The sequence below is a fragment of the Orycteropus afer genome, unplaced genomic scaffold (assembly GCF_000298275.1).
Source record: "Orycteropus afer afer isolate SDZICR_OR568_19922 unplaced genomic scaffold, OryAfe1.0 scaffold00744, whole genome shotgun sequence".
Lineage (NCBI taxonomy): Eukaryota > Metazoa > Chordata > Mammalia > Tubulidentata > Orycteropodidae > Orycteropus > Orycteropus afer.
Genome location: NW_006922331.1, coordinates 882,122 through 900,020, shown reverse-complemented (window position 1 = coordinate 900,020; position 17,899 = coordinate 882,122). Strand labels below are relative to the sequence as shown.

The 17,899-nt window shown below is 47.0% G+C and overlaps 1 protein-coding gene across 1 annotated transcript in view; it reads left to right on the top strand.

Annotated features, from left to right (window-relative positions):
* LOC103211456 (sodium/glucose cotransporter 1-like) overlaps positions 1-17,899 on the top strand; it is a 92,424-nt gene that overhangs the window by 58,466 nt on the left and 16,059 nt on the right. Inside the window, exons 8-10 of the mRNA XM_007957404.1 lie at positions 5,829-5,964; positions 12,429-12,536; positions 14,504-14,654. Of these exons, the coding sequence (XP_007955595.1) occupies positions 5,829-5,964; positions 12,429-12,536; positions 14,504-14,654 (395 nt within the window). The remainder of the gene's footprint in view (positions 1-5,828; positions 5,965-12,428; positions 12,537-14,503; positions 14,655-17,899) is intronic.

Here is a 17,899-nt window from a genome sequence, read left to right as displayed (position 1 = left end):
AGACAGAAAATAACAAATGCTGGTGAGGATGTGGAGAGATTGGGACTCTCATACAGTGCTGGCAGGACTGTAAAATGGTACAGGCACTGTGGAAAGCAATATGGCGATTCCTTAAAAAGTTTGAATTAGAAATACCATTTGACCCAGCCATTCCATTACTAGGTTTATATAATAAAGAAGTGAGAGCCATGATAACAGACATATGCACACCCATGTTCACCTCAGCACTATTTACAATAGCCAAAAGATGGAAACAACCTAAGTGTCCATCACCTGAGGAATGGATAACCAAACTTTGGTACATACACACAATGGAATATTATGCAATCCTAAAGAACAATGTAGAATCTGCAAAACACTGCATAATGGGGATGAATTTGGAGGACATTATGCTGAGTGAAATAAGTCAATCACAGGAGGACAAATATTGTATTAGTCCATTATTGTAAAAGTCAAGAAAAGGTTTATCTATGGAAGGAAATTTTCTTTGTTTGTTACTAGGGGTGGGAGGGGAGGGGAGGGAACACTGTTAGATAGGTAGAGATAAGTATTGATTTGGGTGAAGAGAAGGGCAATGTACCAAATGTGAATGATCAACATGGTGGTCTTGAGGAAGAGGAAGACATAGAGAGGTACATGGGAGGTACAGACAACAAAGATGAACCCTTTTACACATACAGTACTGTGTTGTCAGTGAAGGCAAACATGGGTATATAGGTGGATAAATGAGTGGACAGGCTGAACTATTAGGTATGTCTGTGAAGCGGAGGGTATACCCAAGACCATGTATAGGATTGGCAGACAATGGTCCTATAAGTGTATTTGTATGATCTGAATTCCCAGGTGTATAGTAGAGCTGACAAGGGACAAGGTTGTACTCACTTCTTGGTCATAGCCAGCTACCCAGAGGGACCAAGTAGTTAAATCTGTGGACTCAGGACCATAGCCACAGGGGCCATCAAGCTCAATTGACACACTACATAAAACACTGTTCCACCTCCTACTTTGGCGAGTAGTGACTGGGATCTTAAAAGCTTCCAAGCAGCCACCTAGATGCAGCAATGGGCCTCTCCTTGTCCAGAGCAAATAAGAATGAAGAAAACCAAAGATTCATGGAAACAATTAGTCCTAAAGACTGGTACACCATGCAATCCGCAGCCTATACAACTATGAGACCAGAACTAGATGGTGCCCAACTACCACTATCAACCACGCGGAGGGGGATCTATGTAGGAGATCCTGGATAGAGAGGGAGAACAATGTGGAACAAAACTCAAATTCATTTGAAAAAAAAAGGGGGGGACCAGGTTTGCTTGTCTGCTGGAGCCTGGTGGAACCACTGAGACTATGGCCCCTAGCTGCCCTTCAGTTCTGGAATTGAACCCACACCTGTGGCTTCCAGCCAAACAAAGGACAGGCATATGAGTTGAACATTTACCTGAGATAAATACACTCTTTAGAGAGAACAATCCTGGGAGAAAGAAGGACTGTTTATGCCCAGGGAGACAGCCCAGGGGGCAGGACTTCATGGAGGGATGGACACAGGGAAGAGGTAACTATTGGGAGGAAGTGGGAAGGGAACTGTTGCATTGTGGGAAATTGTAGTCAATGTCATGAGACAAAGTGTATGTGAAATGTTGTATGGAAAGTGAATTTGCTTTGTAAACTTTCACCCAAATCACAATATGAAGAAAAAGGAGTCCAACCAGTACCACTTGCCATTGAGTTGAATCCAACTCCTGGAGACCCCGTGGGTGTCAGATTAGAACTGTGGTCCGTGGAATTTCCACTGGCCATTTTCCCACCAGCCCCTTCTTCTGAGGCCTCTGGGTGGGCTTGAGCCTCCACCCTCTGATTAGCAGCCAAGCACATTGACCGTTTGCACCACTCAGGGATTCCTAACAAGAAGGTGGGGGGAGGGATAGACGGACCCAGTGTCCCAAAATTTGATAACTACTGGAACCAGAAATGGGTATGTGAGGGCTCTTTGCATGAAATCTTCAATTTTAGAGTATGTTTTAAATTTGTATAATAAAATTTAAAGAAAATAAACAGTGCAATTCTAGGACATTGGTACGTCTGGAAATGAAATCTAGGTTATTTGCAGGAGCTCTGGTGGCACAGTGGTTAAGGCATTCAGCAGCTAACCAGAAGGTCAGTGGTTCAAACCCACCAGCCGCTCTGCAGGAGTAAGATGAGGCAGTCTGCTTCCTGAAAGATTTACGGGCTCAGAAACCCTGCTGGGCAGTTCTGCTCCATCCTGTAGGGTTGCTATGAGTCGGAATGGACTGGATGGCAGTGGAAAAAAAAAGAAAAGAAAAGAAATCCACCAAGAGAAACAAACAAAAATGCAGCTCCATTTGGGTTCCAGGGGGAAGAATGAAATCTCCTCTGAGGCCTGCCTTCCTTTAGGGCTGGAATTTTAAATTTACCTGTGTTGTCAAGGAAACATGATGGGGACAAACTGACGTGAAATCGTCCGACATTTGTTACATATTTGGTTCCGGTGGGTGTCATGGCAAGTTCTCTCTAGAGCCATGTGCTCTCAGCCAAGATCTTGCGGGATTTCCACAAATAATGCCCTGCTGAACGTGGCCCCCAGCCCAGAATTACAAACCACACAGCAGTTAAACCACCATGAGCAAGAGTCAGCAGACAGAGCAGAATTGGTAGACGTTCAGGGAAACTTCAGAAAATGGAATGATGAGCTTGCAAATACAAAACAAGTGTTTAAAGAGAGCAAAGTTGAGATGAAAACATGAGAAATAAACTGCTGTCCAGAAAGAGTAGTCCCTGGGGCTCACTTTTCACCCAGATGATAGGCCTAGAAGGTCAACAGTAACACCAGGGAGGTACACACGGCTCAGAATTGTCAAACCCACCAGCCACTTTTCGGAAGAAAGGTTGGGCAATCTACTTCTGTAGTGATACTGCCTTGGAAATCCAAGGAGGGGTCGCTGTCAGTCAGGTCCGACTCGAGGGCACATAAGAGCAACAACAACAATGAGATCCAAAGGGCAGCACTGTCCATGTAGAGAGCTCAGAAGGCAGGAAGGGGCAGGAAAGAAGGACGAAGGGAAATGGGGACCACATGGAGGAAGTGGGAAGAGCTCTCTTTGTGGGGATTGTAGTCGGTGTCAGGAAATAAGATGTTTATGAATTGTTGAATGGGAAACCAGTTTGCTTTGTAAACTTTCCCCAAAATCATAATAAAAAGTTAACAACAAAAAAGAATAGTCAACATGATGACCCTTGAAAACAGTATACTAAGTGGAAGACACGTGGTGCCACAGGCCACATTGTGTACAATTCCACTTACAAGACATGTCCAAAAGACAGCAGACCAGTCGTTGCCTAGGACTGGGAGAGGGAAGGGAGAAGATGGGTAGATTCAGACGTGAGAGTTGAAGGATGTGGGGCTCCTTTTTGTGGTGATGAAATGTTCTAAAATTGCTCATGGTGATATTGGCACAACTCGTATTTCAACTAAAAACTGTTGAAGTATCCACTGTAAAATGGTGAAGCTTATGTTTTTTTGTTTTTTGGTTTTTTTTTTTATTGTGATTTGGGTGAAGGTTTACAGAGAAAATTCACTTTCCATACAGCGGTTCACATATACTTTGTCTCATGACATTGAGCACAGTTTACCACAATGCAACAGCTCCTCTTCTACTTCCTCCCCATAGTTACCTCTTCCCTGTGTCCATCTCTCCATGAACGCCTGCCCCCTGAGCTGTCTCCCTGTGCATAAGCAGCCCTTCTTTCTCCCATGATTGTTCTCTCCAAGGAGTGTAGCTACTTGAGGCAAATGTTCAACTCATATGCCTGTCTTTTGTTTGGCTGGAAACCACAGGTGTGGGTTCAATTCCAGATCTGAAGGGCAGTTAGGGGCCATAGTCTGAGTGGTTCCACCAGGCTCCATCGGACCAGAAAACCTGTGAAGCTTATGTTTTGTGAACTATATCTCTACTAAAATTTAAAAAGATTAGATCTTAAAACAAACTTCTAGAAATGAATAATATAGTTTTATAAATTTAGATTCAGTTGCTGCTGAAGTAGCTTATTAAATACAGCTAAAGAAAAATTAGCAATGTGGAAGAGAGAGCTGGAGAAATTACTCAGCAAGCACAAACATGGGAAGTAGCATGGAAGATGAACTGACAAGGATAAAAATACATCTCACTGGTCTTCCAGAAGAAAAAGGGAGAGAGGCAACATTGGGAAAGAAAGTGGCTGAAATTTTAACAATGGATGAAAGAAGAGCCTGACTCATCGAATCCAGCAATTACAGTGAATCTCAAGCAGAACGTATGCATTTTTTTTAATCTACAAAAAGATGCATCCTAATAAAACTTCAGAACATCAAAGACAAGAAGAATTTAAAAGTAGCTCAAGAGAAAAGTTAACTTAGAAATGAATGACAGTTATGCTGAGAATAGACTTCTCAACAGCAAAGATACCAAAAGGTAATTGAATACTATTTTCAAAGCACTGAGAGAAAATGTCACCTTCCAATTTTATACCGAGCTAAGGTATCATTGAGGAGCTCTGGTAGCATAATGCCTAAGGCACTTGACTGCTAACCAGAAAGCTGGTGGTTCAAATCCACCAGCCACTCTTCGGAAGGAAGGTTGGGCAATCCTACTTCCGTAGTAATACTGCCTCGGAAACCCAAGGAGGGGTCGCTATGAGTCGGGGCCGACTCGACGGCATGTAACAACAACAACAAGGTATCATTGAAAACCCAGGGCAAAATCTAGACAGAACTTCCCCTAAGGAATGACTAAAGGATGTACATAAGGCAAAAGGGAAGCAAAGAAGAGCAAGAAAGAATTGTTGGCAAAGAAACAGGTCGACACGTGAGTAAACCTAAAGTGTTGGCTCAAGAACAACAATAATGCCTCATGTAGGAAATAAAAACCAAGCTGAAACTAGATATTGGACAACTGTATATTATAGAAAGGAGTTCTGGGGGCACAGTGGTTAAAGTACTGGGCTGCTAACCAAAAGGTTGGCAGTTTGAACCCACCAGGTGCTCCATGGAAGAAAGATGAAGTAGTCTGCTTCCATAAAGACAGACAGCCTTTGGAGACCCTCTGGGGCAGTTCTACTCTGTCCTCTAGGAGTGCTGTGTGTCAGAATCAACCCCACAGCAGTGGGTGTGGTTTGGGCTTTGCTTCCATTAAGATTTAGGGCCTTGGAAACCCTCTGGGGCAGTTCCACTCTGCCCTCTAGGGGTACTTTGGGTCAGATTGACTCCATGGCATGTTTTTTTGTTTTTGTTTTTGTTTTCAGAAACAAAAAAAAAACTGTTTTCAGTGCATAGACAGGACTGTATTGTTCTGAGGTACTGGCTTCTCCAGGCCCCTCCCGGCTGAGTCGTTCTGTCCAGGTCTGAGTTTGAGCCCTTTTTATAGCAGTCGACCCAAGGAGCTGGTCGTGACAGATCTGCAGGAAGGGTTCTGCACTTGAGGTTTATACTGGTTCCTTTCTGTTAGATGAAGGAAGGTGGTCCCAGTTCTGAGCATTCCCTTGTTGGGGGGACCACCTTTGTTCTGACCAATATCGGAAGAGCCCTCTTCTGTCTGTCAGCAGGGACCATCTGTGGCCTCCAGGCAGAGGTCTCCTCCCTGCCAGGTTGTCACGTGATAAGGGCGCAGTGCTGGCTATGAGGCCAAGGGTTCATGCAGGCCCTGCTGCTCCAGCAGCAGCACGCTGGCCAGAGCATGCTTCCTGGCTCCCACCGCTTCCCCAGGACACACCCTGCTGCTGCCCAGTGGACAGAGCTGGCCTGAGAAAGCCCCTCCCCTGCCCTTGTCTCCCTGCAGGTGATTGTCCAGCGGTGCTTGGCAGCCAAGAGCATCTCTCACGTGGAGGCTGGCTGCATCCTGTGTGGGTACCTGAAGCTGCTGTCCATGTTCACTCTGGTGATGCCAGGCATGATCAGCCGTGTCCTATTCCCAGGTGAGTGCTCCGTGCCGTGCCAGTGCCTATGCACCTGCTTAGCCCCTCTGGGAGGGATTGCGGAGCAGGAAGGGATCCCTGCACCATTTCCTTGTGGGCTCAGGGATGAGATGAGGGGCACAGCTCTGCAGAGCTCTGGCAGGCCATGGACCTGGACAGGCACAATCAAGTTCCAAAAGCTGATTCCGGCCACCCAGAGCCGACCAAGGCACCTTTGCATCAGTCAGCCTAGGACACTGGCATGAAGATACTGTCCCTAGGAAGGCCAAGTGGCCCCCACAGTAGCACATGCATTGTCATGCTAGGTATGCTGTGGGACAGCCCTGCACCAGGCATCCACTTACAGCCCAAAGGTGGCCTTGCCCAGCCTCACTGAGCAGAGGACACTTATGAAATGGACGTGACACCCGGTCTGGGGAGAAAGTGCGTGGGGCAGCATCTTCTCACCTCCAACTTCCCAAGGAGGAGGATCAAAATCAACAGTAGCAGCCCAAGGTTGATTCTTATGACGTGGAAGTCAGACCTGCCTCCACCCTCCAACCTTCTTATCAATTCTGACACCAACCATCCCTCCCATGGCACTCACTACTTCTCTGCTGAGTTCAATAATTTGATGCAGTGGCCACACAGAGCTCACAGACAATACTTACGATGATGGGGTCTATCAGGGAAGCAACAGGCTACAATTCAAGTTCAGGAACAACTTAGGATACAATTGTTCAACCAGAACAGTTTCTTCTCAGCCATGCTGAGCCATCCTTCCCTCTACCCTCAGACTCTGCCCTGGTTGGGCCAGTGTTACAAAGCTCTTTTAGCTTTGCAAGTAGGTGCTCAAAGAGGCACCCTACTCTGCCAGCAAGCCTCCTGCCCAAAGGCACTCAGCTTTCTCACTCTGTGGTCCAGAAAGCCCACCACGCTGTCTCGTGATGGTCTCTTGATTCTGTTCCTTCAGCTGCTGCCCTCTCTCTGCCGTTTCGGCACAGGGATCTTGGGTCCAAGGACACGTTCCACCCCTGGCTCTTCTTTCTTGGTGATAATGAGATCCTCTTGCCACCTCTGGAAGGGCTCATTTTAAGCCTAGCGAGGTGGCAAAACTGATCAGTCCTCACGTTGGAGTATTTGCATGGTCCCACCCCCACAAGGGTGCCATGTATTTTACGTTATTAAGAAGAGATCCATTCCCCTTGGTGGGCCACACACACCTCACATTTGCATTGTCCCACCTAGTCATCTGGTGGGAGTCACAAAGACCATGGCTGGAAGAGCCATACCAAGTAACTCCCTGAACCACTGGACCTCACTCTGAGGTCCATATTCTTTCCAGGAAATTCTATTCAAACCCCCCTGTTCCAGTGCATAAGCCATAATGCCATGGAGGCATCTCAGTGCATTAACCGGTCCAGGCTCTCAGGGTAGTGAGTGTGGGTCTCACCATGGGGGCTGAGTGGGTCCCTTTCTTGGGGGTCTGTCCTGACAAGGCCAAGCGAAATGGAAAACGTGTTTTGTTGCTAAGCACCGCCTGCAGTAGACGTCTCTAATCCAATGCCTCCTGTAGGCTGCCCCTGAGACACACTGCCTTTTGATGCTCCCTTTCTGGCCTCTGCACAGAGCCTTGCTCGGTTCCAGCACAGCTGTCTTCAGTGTTCTCTCGCCAAGTGGTGTTTCCAGGGCTGCCAGGTGGGGTGGCCTCGTGTGTTAGAAACATGGCTTCATGCACCCCAAGACCTCTGAGTGCCTCCCCTGCCACAGAGGGGGAAAGTCAGCCTCTCACATCTGAGTTCTAGGAGGGAGCAGAGTGTGGGATGGCTTCTCCCTCCAGTGGGATGAAAGCTGGAACCAAACTCCAAGCTCCTTACCCTGGGGTGGTCTAGACGCGAATGGGCTACTCTGATGGGAGCCTATGGGGGAATGACCTGGGAAGCACTTCTTCCCAGTCTTCAGAGATGGCCAGACCCACACAGGGACTTGCAGCCCTCCATGTGCCAGGGGTCTGAGCCTGAAAGTCACTGATCACTCAGCTCTGGCGCCTGCCCATACCCCAGGCACAGGATGCTTTTCAGTAACCCAGATGCCTCCACCTCAGGATTCACAGTCCCCCAGCCCAGAGCCAGACCAGACATGGCCAAGGTGTGAGCCTTGAAACTTTGTCTGTCTATAACCCACTGCCGTGGAGTCAATTCCAATTCACAGCACCCCTAGAGGACAGAACGGAACTGCCTCAGAGGGTCTCCAAGGCTGTCAGTCTTCATGGAAGCAAAGCCCCAACCACCCACTGTCCTGTAGTAAATTCTGACCCACAGCGCCCCTAGAGGACAGAGTGGAACTTCCTAGAGGGTCTCCAAGGCTGTCAATCTTCACAGAAGCAAAGCCCAAACCACACCCACTGCTCTGGAGTTGATTTCACTCACAGCACCCCTAAAGGACAGAGTGGAACTGCCCCCACAGGGTCTCCAAGGCTGTCAGTCTTCATGGAAGCAAAGCCCCAACCACACCCACTGCCCTGGAGTCTATTCTGACCCACAGCGCCCCTAGAGGACAGAGTGGAACTGCACCAGAGGGTCTCCAAGGCTGTCAGTCTTCATGGAAGCAAAGCTCAAACCAGACCCACTGCTGACTCACAGCACCCCTAGAGGACAGAGTCAATTGCCCTACAGGGTTTCCAAGTCTGTCAATCTTTACAGAAGCCTACTGCCTCGTCTTTCTCCTATGGAGCGGCTATTGGGTTTGAACCCCTGGCCTTTTGGTTAGCAACTCAGTGTACCACCAGAGCTTCATTGTTTGCTTGTAGGGTGGGGATAGGATAGACCTCTTGGTGGCCAGTGTGCCTCTCCTGGCCTTCTGAGCTGGTGTCACCTTCAGGCCCTGTGGTGACCTCTGTCCCACCAGCTGGACAGCCCCAGTGGGGAGAATGTTTCCTGACCTGGTCATTCCAGAAAAGACCCCAGATGAATCTCAGTGAACACTCTTGAGTCCTGCAGACCAGTTCTTGTGACCAAGGGGAGAGAAGGTGCAGAACGGCCAGGCTGGATCCTGGACCCACCCACACCACAGCAAGGAGCCTGAGGTCTGCTTACAGACCAGGGGGATGAAGAGTGGGCATGTGGACACAGGTGGACACTGTTCTGCCCTTGGAGTCTACACTCTTTATTTGGATGGTTGACAATCACATCTCAAGCTAGGTAGCTGTCCCCAGTAAAACAGCATGTTCTGCCATAAACTCAGGCAGTATCCTGCTTCTTTCTGTCCTCTGTGGAGTGACCTAAGGTCCATGAGCCAAAAGCTTGGTGGTTCAAACCCACCCATAGGTACTGTCTTCAGCTAGGTTCTCTAAAGAAGCAAAACCAGCAAAGTTTATATATAAATATAAAACCAAACAAACTCACTGCCATCGAGTCACTTCCGACTCATAGCAGCCCCTCCTTGGGTTTCCAAGGTGGCATCTCTATGGAAGTAGATTGCCCAGTCTTCCTTCTGAGGAGTGACTGGTGGGTATGAATTATAAAGTCAGAGTTGTATCCTTTCATCATACTTATTCAATCTGTACACTGAGCAAATAATCCAAGAAGCTGGACTATATGAAGAAGAACGTGGCATAAGGATTGGAGGAAGAATCATTAACAGCCTGTGATATGCTGATGACATGACTTTGCTTGCTGAAAGTGAGGACGACTTGAAGCACTTACTGATGAACATTGAGGAATACAGTCTGCAGTATGGCTTACACCTCAATATAAAGAAAGCAGAAATCCTCACAACTGGACCAATAAGCATGATAAATGGAGAAAAGATTGAACTTGTCAAAGACTTCATATTACTTGGTTCCACAATCAACACCCATGGAAGCAGAAGTTAAGACATCAGACAATATATTGCACTGGGCAAATCTTCTGCAAAAGACCTCTTTCAAGTGTTGAAGAGCACAGATGTCTCCTTGAGGACTAAGGTACGCCTAACCCAAGTCATGGTATTTTCAGTCACCTCATATGTGTATGAGAACTCAACAGTGAATTAGGAAGAATGAAGAAGAGTCGATGCTTTTGAGTTGTGGTGCTGGCGAAGAATACTGAAAGTACTATGGACTGATGAAAGAACTAACAAATCTGTTCTGGAAGAAGTGCAGCCAGAATATTCCTTGGAAGTGAGGATGGCCAGATTTCGTCTCACCTACTTTGGTCATGTTGTAAGAAGGCGACCATTCCCTGGAGAAGGATGTCATGCTTGATAAAGTGGAGGGTCTATGAAAGAGGAGAAGGCCCTTAACAAAATGGATTGGCACAGTGGCTGGAACAATGGGCTCTAGTATAGCAAGGATCTTGGAACTGGCACAGGACCAGGCAGTGTTTCATTCTCTGTGCATATGGTTGCTATGAGTCAGAGCCAACTCGACGACACCTAACAACAACAGCGTATGTATGTGTGTATGGAAAGAGGGAGAGAGAGAAATTTATCTCAAGGAAATGGCTTACATGGTTGTTGAGGCTGGCAAGTTCCGAGTCCACATCAGGCTGGAGGCTTCTCCTAACTCACGTGACTGCAGGAGCTGATGTACCCAAGATCAGCAGGTAAGATGGCAGGATGCTGGCTGACAGGCTGTGAGGGCAGCAATGCCCAAATCAGCAGACATTGTGGCAGGCTGCTGGTTCAAGTCTGAAGAAGTGGAGGTTGGATCATGATGAGCCAAATGCAGGATCAAGATGGAACAAAAATCCAGAGAGCTTTGCCAGGACATCTGCATATATTGGAAGCAGGCCACACCCACAAGGAAACTCCCTGTCCACTGATTGGCTGCTCCTAGCAGATCTCATCATGGAGGTGATTACATTGTATCAGATCTCATCATGGGGGATGACCACATCGTAACTGCCAGACCACTGAGACTCATGGACCAGCCACGTTGACACTCAGTGTTCACCATCGCAGGTGCCTTGGAAGACAGGCCTGGTGACCTGCTTCAGAAAGCTCACTGCCTTGAAAACCCTGTGGAGCACAGCTCTAGTCTGCACACGTGGGGCTGCTGTGAGTCAGGATCAACTCCCTAGCATCTGACAATTACAACTTCATGTCCCCAATTTAAGCTCTTGAGCGACATACTACATTCACTCTCTTTACTTCCCTTTATTCAAAGAGTCTTCACTAATATTCTGAAATGCCATCCTATCAGGGTTAAGGGAGTAAGTTTATAAATTGCTTACCATACTAGTATGACAAAGAGAAATTGTTTGCTTTGCTAACACCAGGAGCTCTAGTGGCTCAGTGGTTAGTTAAGCATTCACCTGGTAACCAAAAAGTCAGCAGTTTGAGCCCACCTACTGCTCCATGGGAGCTCTGGTAGCATAGTGGCTATGGCACTTGACTGCTAACCAGAAGGCTGGCGGTTCAAATCCACCAGCCACTCCTCGGAAGGAAGATGGGGCAATCTACTTCCGTAGTGATACTGCCTCGGAAACCCAAGGAGAGGTCGCTTTGAGTCGGGGCTGCCTAGATGGCAAACAACAACAACAACACTACTCCATGGGAAAAAGTGCTTCCAGTCGGCTTCCATAAAGACTGACAGCCTTGGAGACCCTCTGGGGCAGTTCCACTCTGTCCTCTAGGGGCGCTGTGAGTCGGAATTGACTCCAGGCAGTGGGTGTGGTTTGGGCTTTGCTTCCGTGAAGACTGACAGCCTTGGAGACCCTGTGGAGCAGTTCCACTCTGTCCTCTAGGGGCGCTGTGGGTCAGAATAGACTCCACGGCAGTGGTGTGGTTTGGGCTTTGCTTCCGTGAAGATTGACAGCCTGGGAGACCCTGTGGGGTAGTTCCACTCTGTCCTCTAGGGGCGCTGTGGGTCAGAATGGACTCCAGGCAGTGGGTGTGGTTTGGGCTTTACTACTGTGAAGACTGACAGCCTTGGAGACCCTCTAGGGTAGTTCCACTCTGTCGTCTAGGGGCGCTGTGAGTCAGAATTGACTTCACAGCACTGGGTTTGGTTTTGTGTGTGTGTGTGTATGTCTGTGTGTTTTTGTTAACACTGGGCTGGGATGGCTGAAAGACTTATGAGGACACGTGGCTTGCTGCAGATCAAACTGAAAACTGCTGGAGGCTCTGATTCCTGTGATTTCTGGCCCTTCTCCAAGCTTCTGCAGAGGACACCGGATCTGGTCGGAGCCATAGACCAATCAGATGTTAGCGGCTACTGTCGATCAGATCCTGACTCAGGGTGACTGCCCCTGTGCACAGCCCAACTGTGTTCCATAGGGTTTTCAAGGCTGTGACTTTTTGAAAGACAATCACCAGGCCTGTCTTCCTAGGTGTCCCTGAGTGGGTTTGAACTGCCAGGCTTTCAGCTAGTGGTCGAGTGTTTACCCATGTGTGCCACCCAGGGACCATCCCCTTGCTGGTCTGAGTTGGCCTCCTTTCCGCTGAGCTCAGAGCTGAGCTCTCTGAGGCCAGGACGCGGGCATGACTGCCATTTCTCTTTGCAGACAGAGTGGCCTGTGTTGTGCCTTCTGAATGTCTGAAGCACTGTGGCACCCGTAGTGGCTGCAGTGCCATTGCCTACCCAGTCCTGGTGGTGGAGCTGATACCCAACGGTAAGAAATGGACTGGCCCCTCCAGGGGGAGAGAGCCCCCGATCTGGGTCCCCATTGGAGCCTGGGCCATTGGGCTGTAAGTGGACTAAGGTTCGGGGTCAGGGGCTGGGACAGGCCTGTGGTTCTGGGTGGAGATGTAGACTGTGGGGTGGGATGGAGCGGGAGCCATGCCTGCCCTCATGGGAGGAGCTGGGCCTTTTGGGTCTGCACACCCCCACCTGCGCCTTTCTGTGCTGGTTCACTCACTCTGCAATGTCTTCTGGGCTCCCCATGGGGGTAGGCAACCTTCCCAACCAGGAGACAACACCATGGCCTCCACCCACTAAGAGCTTCCTAGCCAGCAAGGTAGGTGGGTAGACCAGCAGTTCCCCAACAGGGAGCTGGCATTCATTGCGAGATGACAATGAGCCTGTGTGTTGATCTCACTCTGCTGGCACAGTGATTAGAGCACTCTGCTGCTAACCAAAAGGTCAGCTGTTGAAATCTACAAGCTACTCCCTGGGAGAAAGATGAGGCAGTTGGCTTCTGTGAGGATTGACGGCCTTGGAGACCCTCTGGTGCAGTTCCACTCTGTCCTCTAGGGGCACTGTGAGTCAGAATTGACTCCACAGCAGTGGGTGTGGTTACCCTTAAATCCTATTGAAATGACAGGACAAGGATTAAAACAGAAAACTCTGTAGTACCCCTGGAGAACATGGGAGAGCACCATCAATAGGCTGGATTACTTGAGACCATTCCATCCAATGCAATCTTGATGGAGTCCCTCTGAGTGACATCCTCACTGCCCACCAGAACCCCTGGCTGAACCTCAGGAAAAGGCTGCAGGAGGGTGAGGCAGGATATCGAAGGATCCCAGGCTTACCTGCCCACATGGCCACTGAACCCAGTGGGGACATGGCTGCAGCCGGCTCTAGTCTGGGGTGCTTGGTACCCTTGGCTTTCAGCCTCTTGTGGAATGGAGACCTCTCAGAGGAGCAGTTGATGTCACCATGCTGGGGTAGCATCCCAGGTGGTAGCAGCAGATCGTGGGTCACCTCTCCCGGTGGCTGAGCGCCCACTCTGAACATTCTGCAGACCTGTCTGCTTGGTGCATCCCAATCTTGGCAGCAGCACTATATGATCAGTGCTGTTAGACCACGGAGGCACCAGGAGGTGCCCCAGGGTAGTTCATTATGGCCTGTCTGTGGTGTGGCTGAAAGTTGCCCATGGGGGTAAGTTCCTTTCAGGGCCCAGAGGGTGACTAAGGGCCATAATCTCAGGGTTTCACCAGTCTCTATCAGACTAGTAAGCCTAGTCTTTTTTTTCCTAATTTTTATTATGATTTGAGTGAAAGTTTGCAGAGCAATTTCATTTTCCACACAGCAGTTCACACACATTTTGTTTCATAACATTGACTGCAATTCCTCACCATGTAACAGCTCTTTTCCCGCTTCCTCCCTGTGGTTACCTCTTCCCTTCTTTCCTATGCATTCCTGCATCCCAAGCTGTCTCCCTGTGCAAACACTGCCTTTCTGTTCTCCCATGATAGATCATTCTAAGGAATGTATCTACCTGATATAAATGTTCACCCCAAATGCCTGTCTGTTGTTTGACTGGAAGCCACAAAAATGAGTTCAGTTCCAGACCTGAAGTCTCACCAGGTTCTATCAGACCAGTAAAGCTGGTCTTTTTTATGGTCTTCAGTTTTGTTCTACATTGTTCTCCCACTCTATCCAGAATGTCCTACTGTGATCCCTTTCCAAGTGGTTGACCATGGTAGCTGGGCACCATCTAGTTCTTCTGGTCTCAAGGCAGTGGAGGCTGAGGGCCATGTGATCCACTAGTCCCCTGGACTAATTGTTTCTGTGTCTTTGATTTCCTTCACTCTTAGGAGCAAATTCAGTGTGCCACAAAAGTCATGAGGAGGCCTCCATGCTCAGCTGGCGTGGCCAGAGAGTGGAGGCCCAGGGACTGTCCTTCTCTTGCAGGCTTACGTGGTTTGATGCTGTCAGCTTTGTGGGCCTCTCTCATGTCCTCCCTGACTTCCATTTTCAACAGTGCCAGCACCATCTTCACACTGGACATTTATACCTGGATGCGGCCCGTGGCCACTGAGAGGGAGATCATGATCACAGGAAGGTAAAGGACCCTCTGCCCGTGTGGGTTACTGCTGTCACACAGGTGTAGCCGCTCTGTGGGGGCAGTGGGGAAGGCATCTGCATCCTCCCCTCTGTCGTCTTATAAAAGCTTCAGTGTTTCCCCTCTGATATTCAGATATTGATTCTTATGTATGGCGTGAGGAGTAGGCATCAGATTTATTTTGTCCATGAATAGCCAAATCACTCATTTATTAACCCCTCACTTTCCCCACTGCACTGTAATCTTTGCCTAAGTCAGGTGACAGTGTACATGTGAACTTTTCCTCTGTATTCTTTGTTCTCATCTGCTGATTTATTGGTCTAGACTTGGGCAGTTTTAATTAGTATCACTTGATAAAAGATGATGATGTATTAATATAATGCTCCACTTTTGTATCTTCAGGAATTGCCTCAGCCATTCTTCACTCTGAATTCCTATATTAATCTTAGAACCAGTTTGTTATTAAAAAAAAAAATACTATGATTTGAACTCAGATTATGCAGAATATGGGGTGAGCAGACCTTACAGATCACCTTGTCAGTATTGAATCTTCCAATCCATTTCATCATTGGGTTGTTTGCCTTTTTGTTAATGATTTGTAGAAGTTCTTTACATATTCTGGATACATGTCCTTAGATAGATGTGTTGAGAATATTTTCACCCAGGCTGTGGCTTGACTTTTCATTTTCTTAATAGTATCTTCTGATGGAAATTTTAGAATTTTCCTGGAATCTGATTTATCAGTTTTTGTTTTATGTTTAGTGACTTTAGTGTATGTGTCTTAAGAAATAGATATTCCTAAGTTGTTTTGGGGAGCTCTGGTAGCATAGTGGCTAAGACATTTGCCTGCTAACCAGACGGCTGGCGGTTCAAACCCACCAGCCACTCCTCGGAAGGAAGGTTGGGCAATCCTACTTCTGTAGTGATACTGCCTCGGAAACCCAAGGAGGGGTCGCTATGAGTCGGGGCTGACTCGACGGCACATAACAACAACAACAACAACAAGTTGTTTTCATGCTTGGTAAGGTGGAGGGTCAGCGAAACAGGGGAAGGCTATCAATGAGATGGATTGACACAGTGGCTGCAATGATGAGCTCAGGTCGTGGGGTCATGAGTCAGAGCTGACTCGATGACACCTAACAATAACAACAAAGTTGTGTTCATGTAGTAGCTTTATAGTTTTAGCTTTTATAGTCTTAGGATCCATCTAGAAATAATTTTTGTCACAAGTATGGGGTAGACGTCAAGCCTTACTGTATTAAGTTACTCAGATTTCCTGCCCCTGTTTAATTATTTTAGCACTTTTAGCTAAAATCATGTGACCACAGAGCTGTGTATCTATTTCTGGACTGTATTTCATTCTGTTCATCTGTTTCTCGTCATGCTGCTACAAACATACTGTGATGACTGTAACTCCATGTGCATCTTGAGTGAGGCTGAGCGGCCTCCCAGCTTGGTTTCTCTTCCAGATTGTGTCGACCATTCTAGATAGCTCGCTTTTCCATACAATTTTTGGAATCCACTGGTTTTACTGGGATTGTGTGGAATTTATAACCCACATGGAGAGAATGAACATCTTAACAATACCAAGTCTTCTAATCCATAACCTTCATCCACTCCTTTTTACTTCAATCTTTTGTAATTTCTCTCGGTATTCCCAGTGTTTGGTATGGAGATTTTACACATCCTTTGTTGAGTATAATCCTAAATACTTCATGGGTTTTGATGCTGTTGTAAGTGGAATTGTTTTTAATGTCAATTTTCAAGAATTTGCTACTAGCTTAAAGTAATACAATAGATTTTATTTTCATTGACATTGTGTCCTGTGAACCTTGCTAAATTTGCTTAGTAGTTCTGTTGGTTGGGAGATGCCTTGAGATTTTCTGCATACACAGTCATACTTTTGTGAACAGTATCTCTCTAATTTTCTTTGTGAGCGCGTCTTCCTTTCCCATTTGTAAGTATTTTCTTTCTTTTTCTTGCTTTATTGCAGTGGCAGTGGACTTGAGCACTTGACTTCATGTTGAGTGGGACTCGTGAGAATGGATGCTTGCCTCATTCCCAGTTTTAGGGAGAAACGGTTTAATCTTTCACCATTAAGGAGGATATTAGCCATAGGCTCTTTGTAGATACCCTTTAGTTGGGTTAAGCAAAGTCCCCTCTATTCCTCGGAAGCTCTGCCTCTCTTTGGTTTTCTATATACTACAGACACCAGAGCTGTAGAACCAACAAAGACTTGCCTAAAATTCCAGACAGGGATTGCTACTGGGAAGGAGATAAATTTATAGAACTGGCACACTGATGGAGCTCAAGAGGCCTCAGACACGCTCAGGACAACTCCTCCTCTAAACAACTATTGGCTTGGCTTGTTTCCTCAAGACAACTGCTGAGTGCTAGCACATTGTGGGAGGCTAACAGGCTAAGCTAAAAGCTTCTGAAAAGCAGAGTAGAATTTCCTAGGGTGTTGAATTGTCCCAAATACTTTTTCCAAATTTATTGAGGTGATCATAATGTTTTCCCCTTTATTTTATTAATTTAATGAATTATAATTATAATTATTGATTTTTAAATGTTAGACCAGCCTTAAAATCAAACAAAACTCACTGCCATTGAGTTAGTTCCAACTCATAGCGACCCCCATTGGGTTTCTGAGGTAGTAAATCTTTATGGAAGTAAATTGCCCCATTTTCCTTCCACAGAGCAGCTGATGGATTTGAACTGCCAACCTTCTAGTTAGCAGTCAAATGCCTTAGGCACTGAGCCATGAGAGCTCCTTAGACCAACCTTACAAACCACTAATAAACCCCATTTGGTCATGTTATAGTATTCCCTTTTATATACTATTGAGTTTCATTTGCTACTATTTGGTAAGAATTTTTCCATCTGTGTTTATGGGGAATATCTTTCTAATTTTCTTCATCTTTGCCTTTGACAAGCTTTGGTTTCAGAGTTATGCTAACCTCATAAAATGATTTGGAAAAGGTTACCTTCAGACTTCTGATAAGATGGAGGAATAGGCAGACAAGCGACACAGACCCTCTTTAACAAAGAAAAGAAAAACCAGTTGACAGAGGTACAGAAGATAATCCTGGAACCATGAGCTTTGAAAGGAACTATACAGAAGTGGAATAGGCACCAAGTAGTATAAAAACCTGAATGAAAACAGGTCAGCAAGGACATACGAGAGGGTGACAACAGGAAAGGAGACAGGTGGTGAGTGTATAAGTGCTGTCAACTAGTGAATA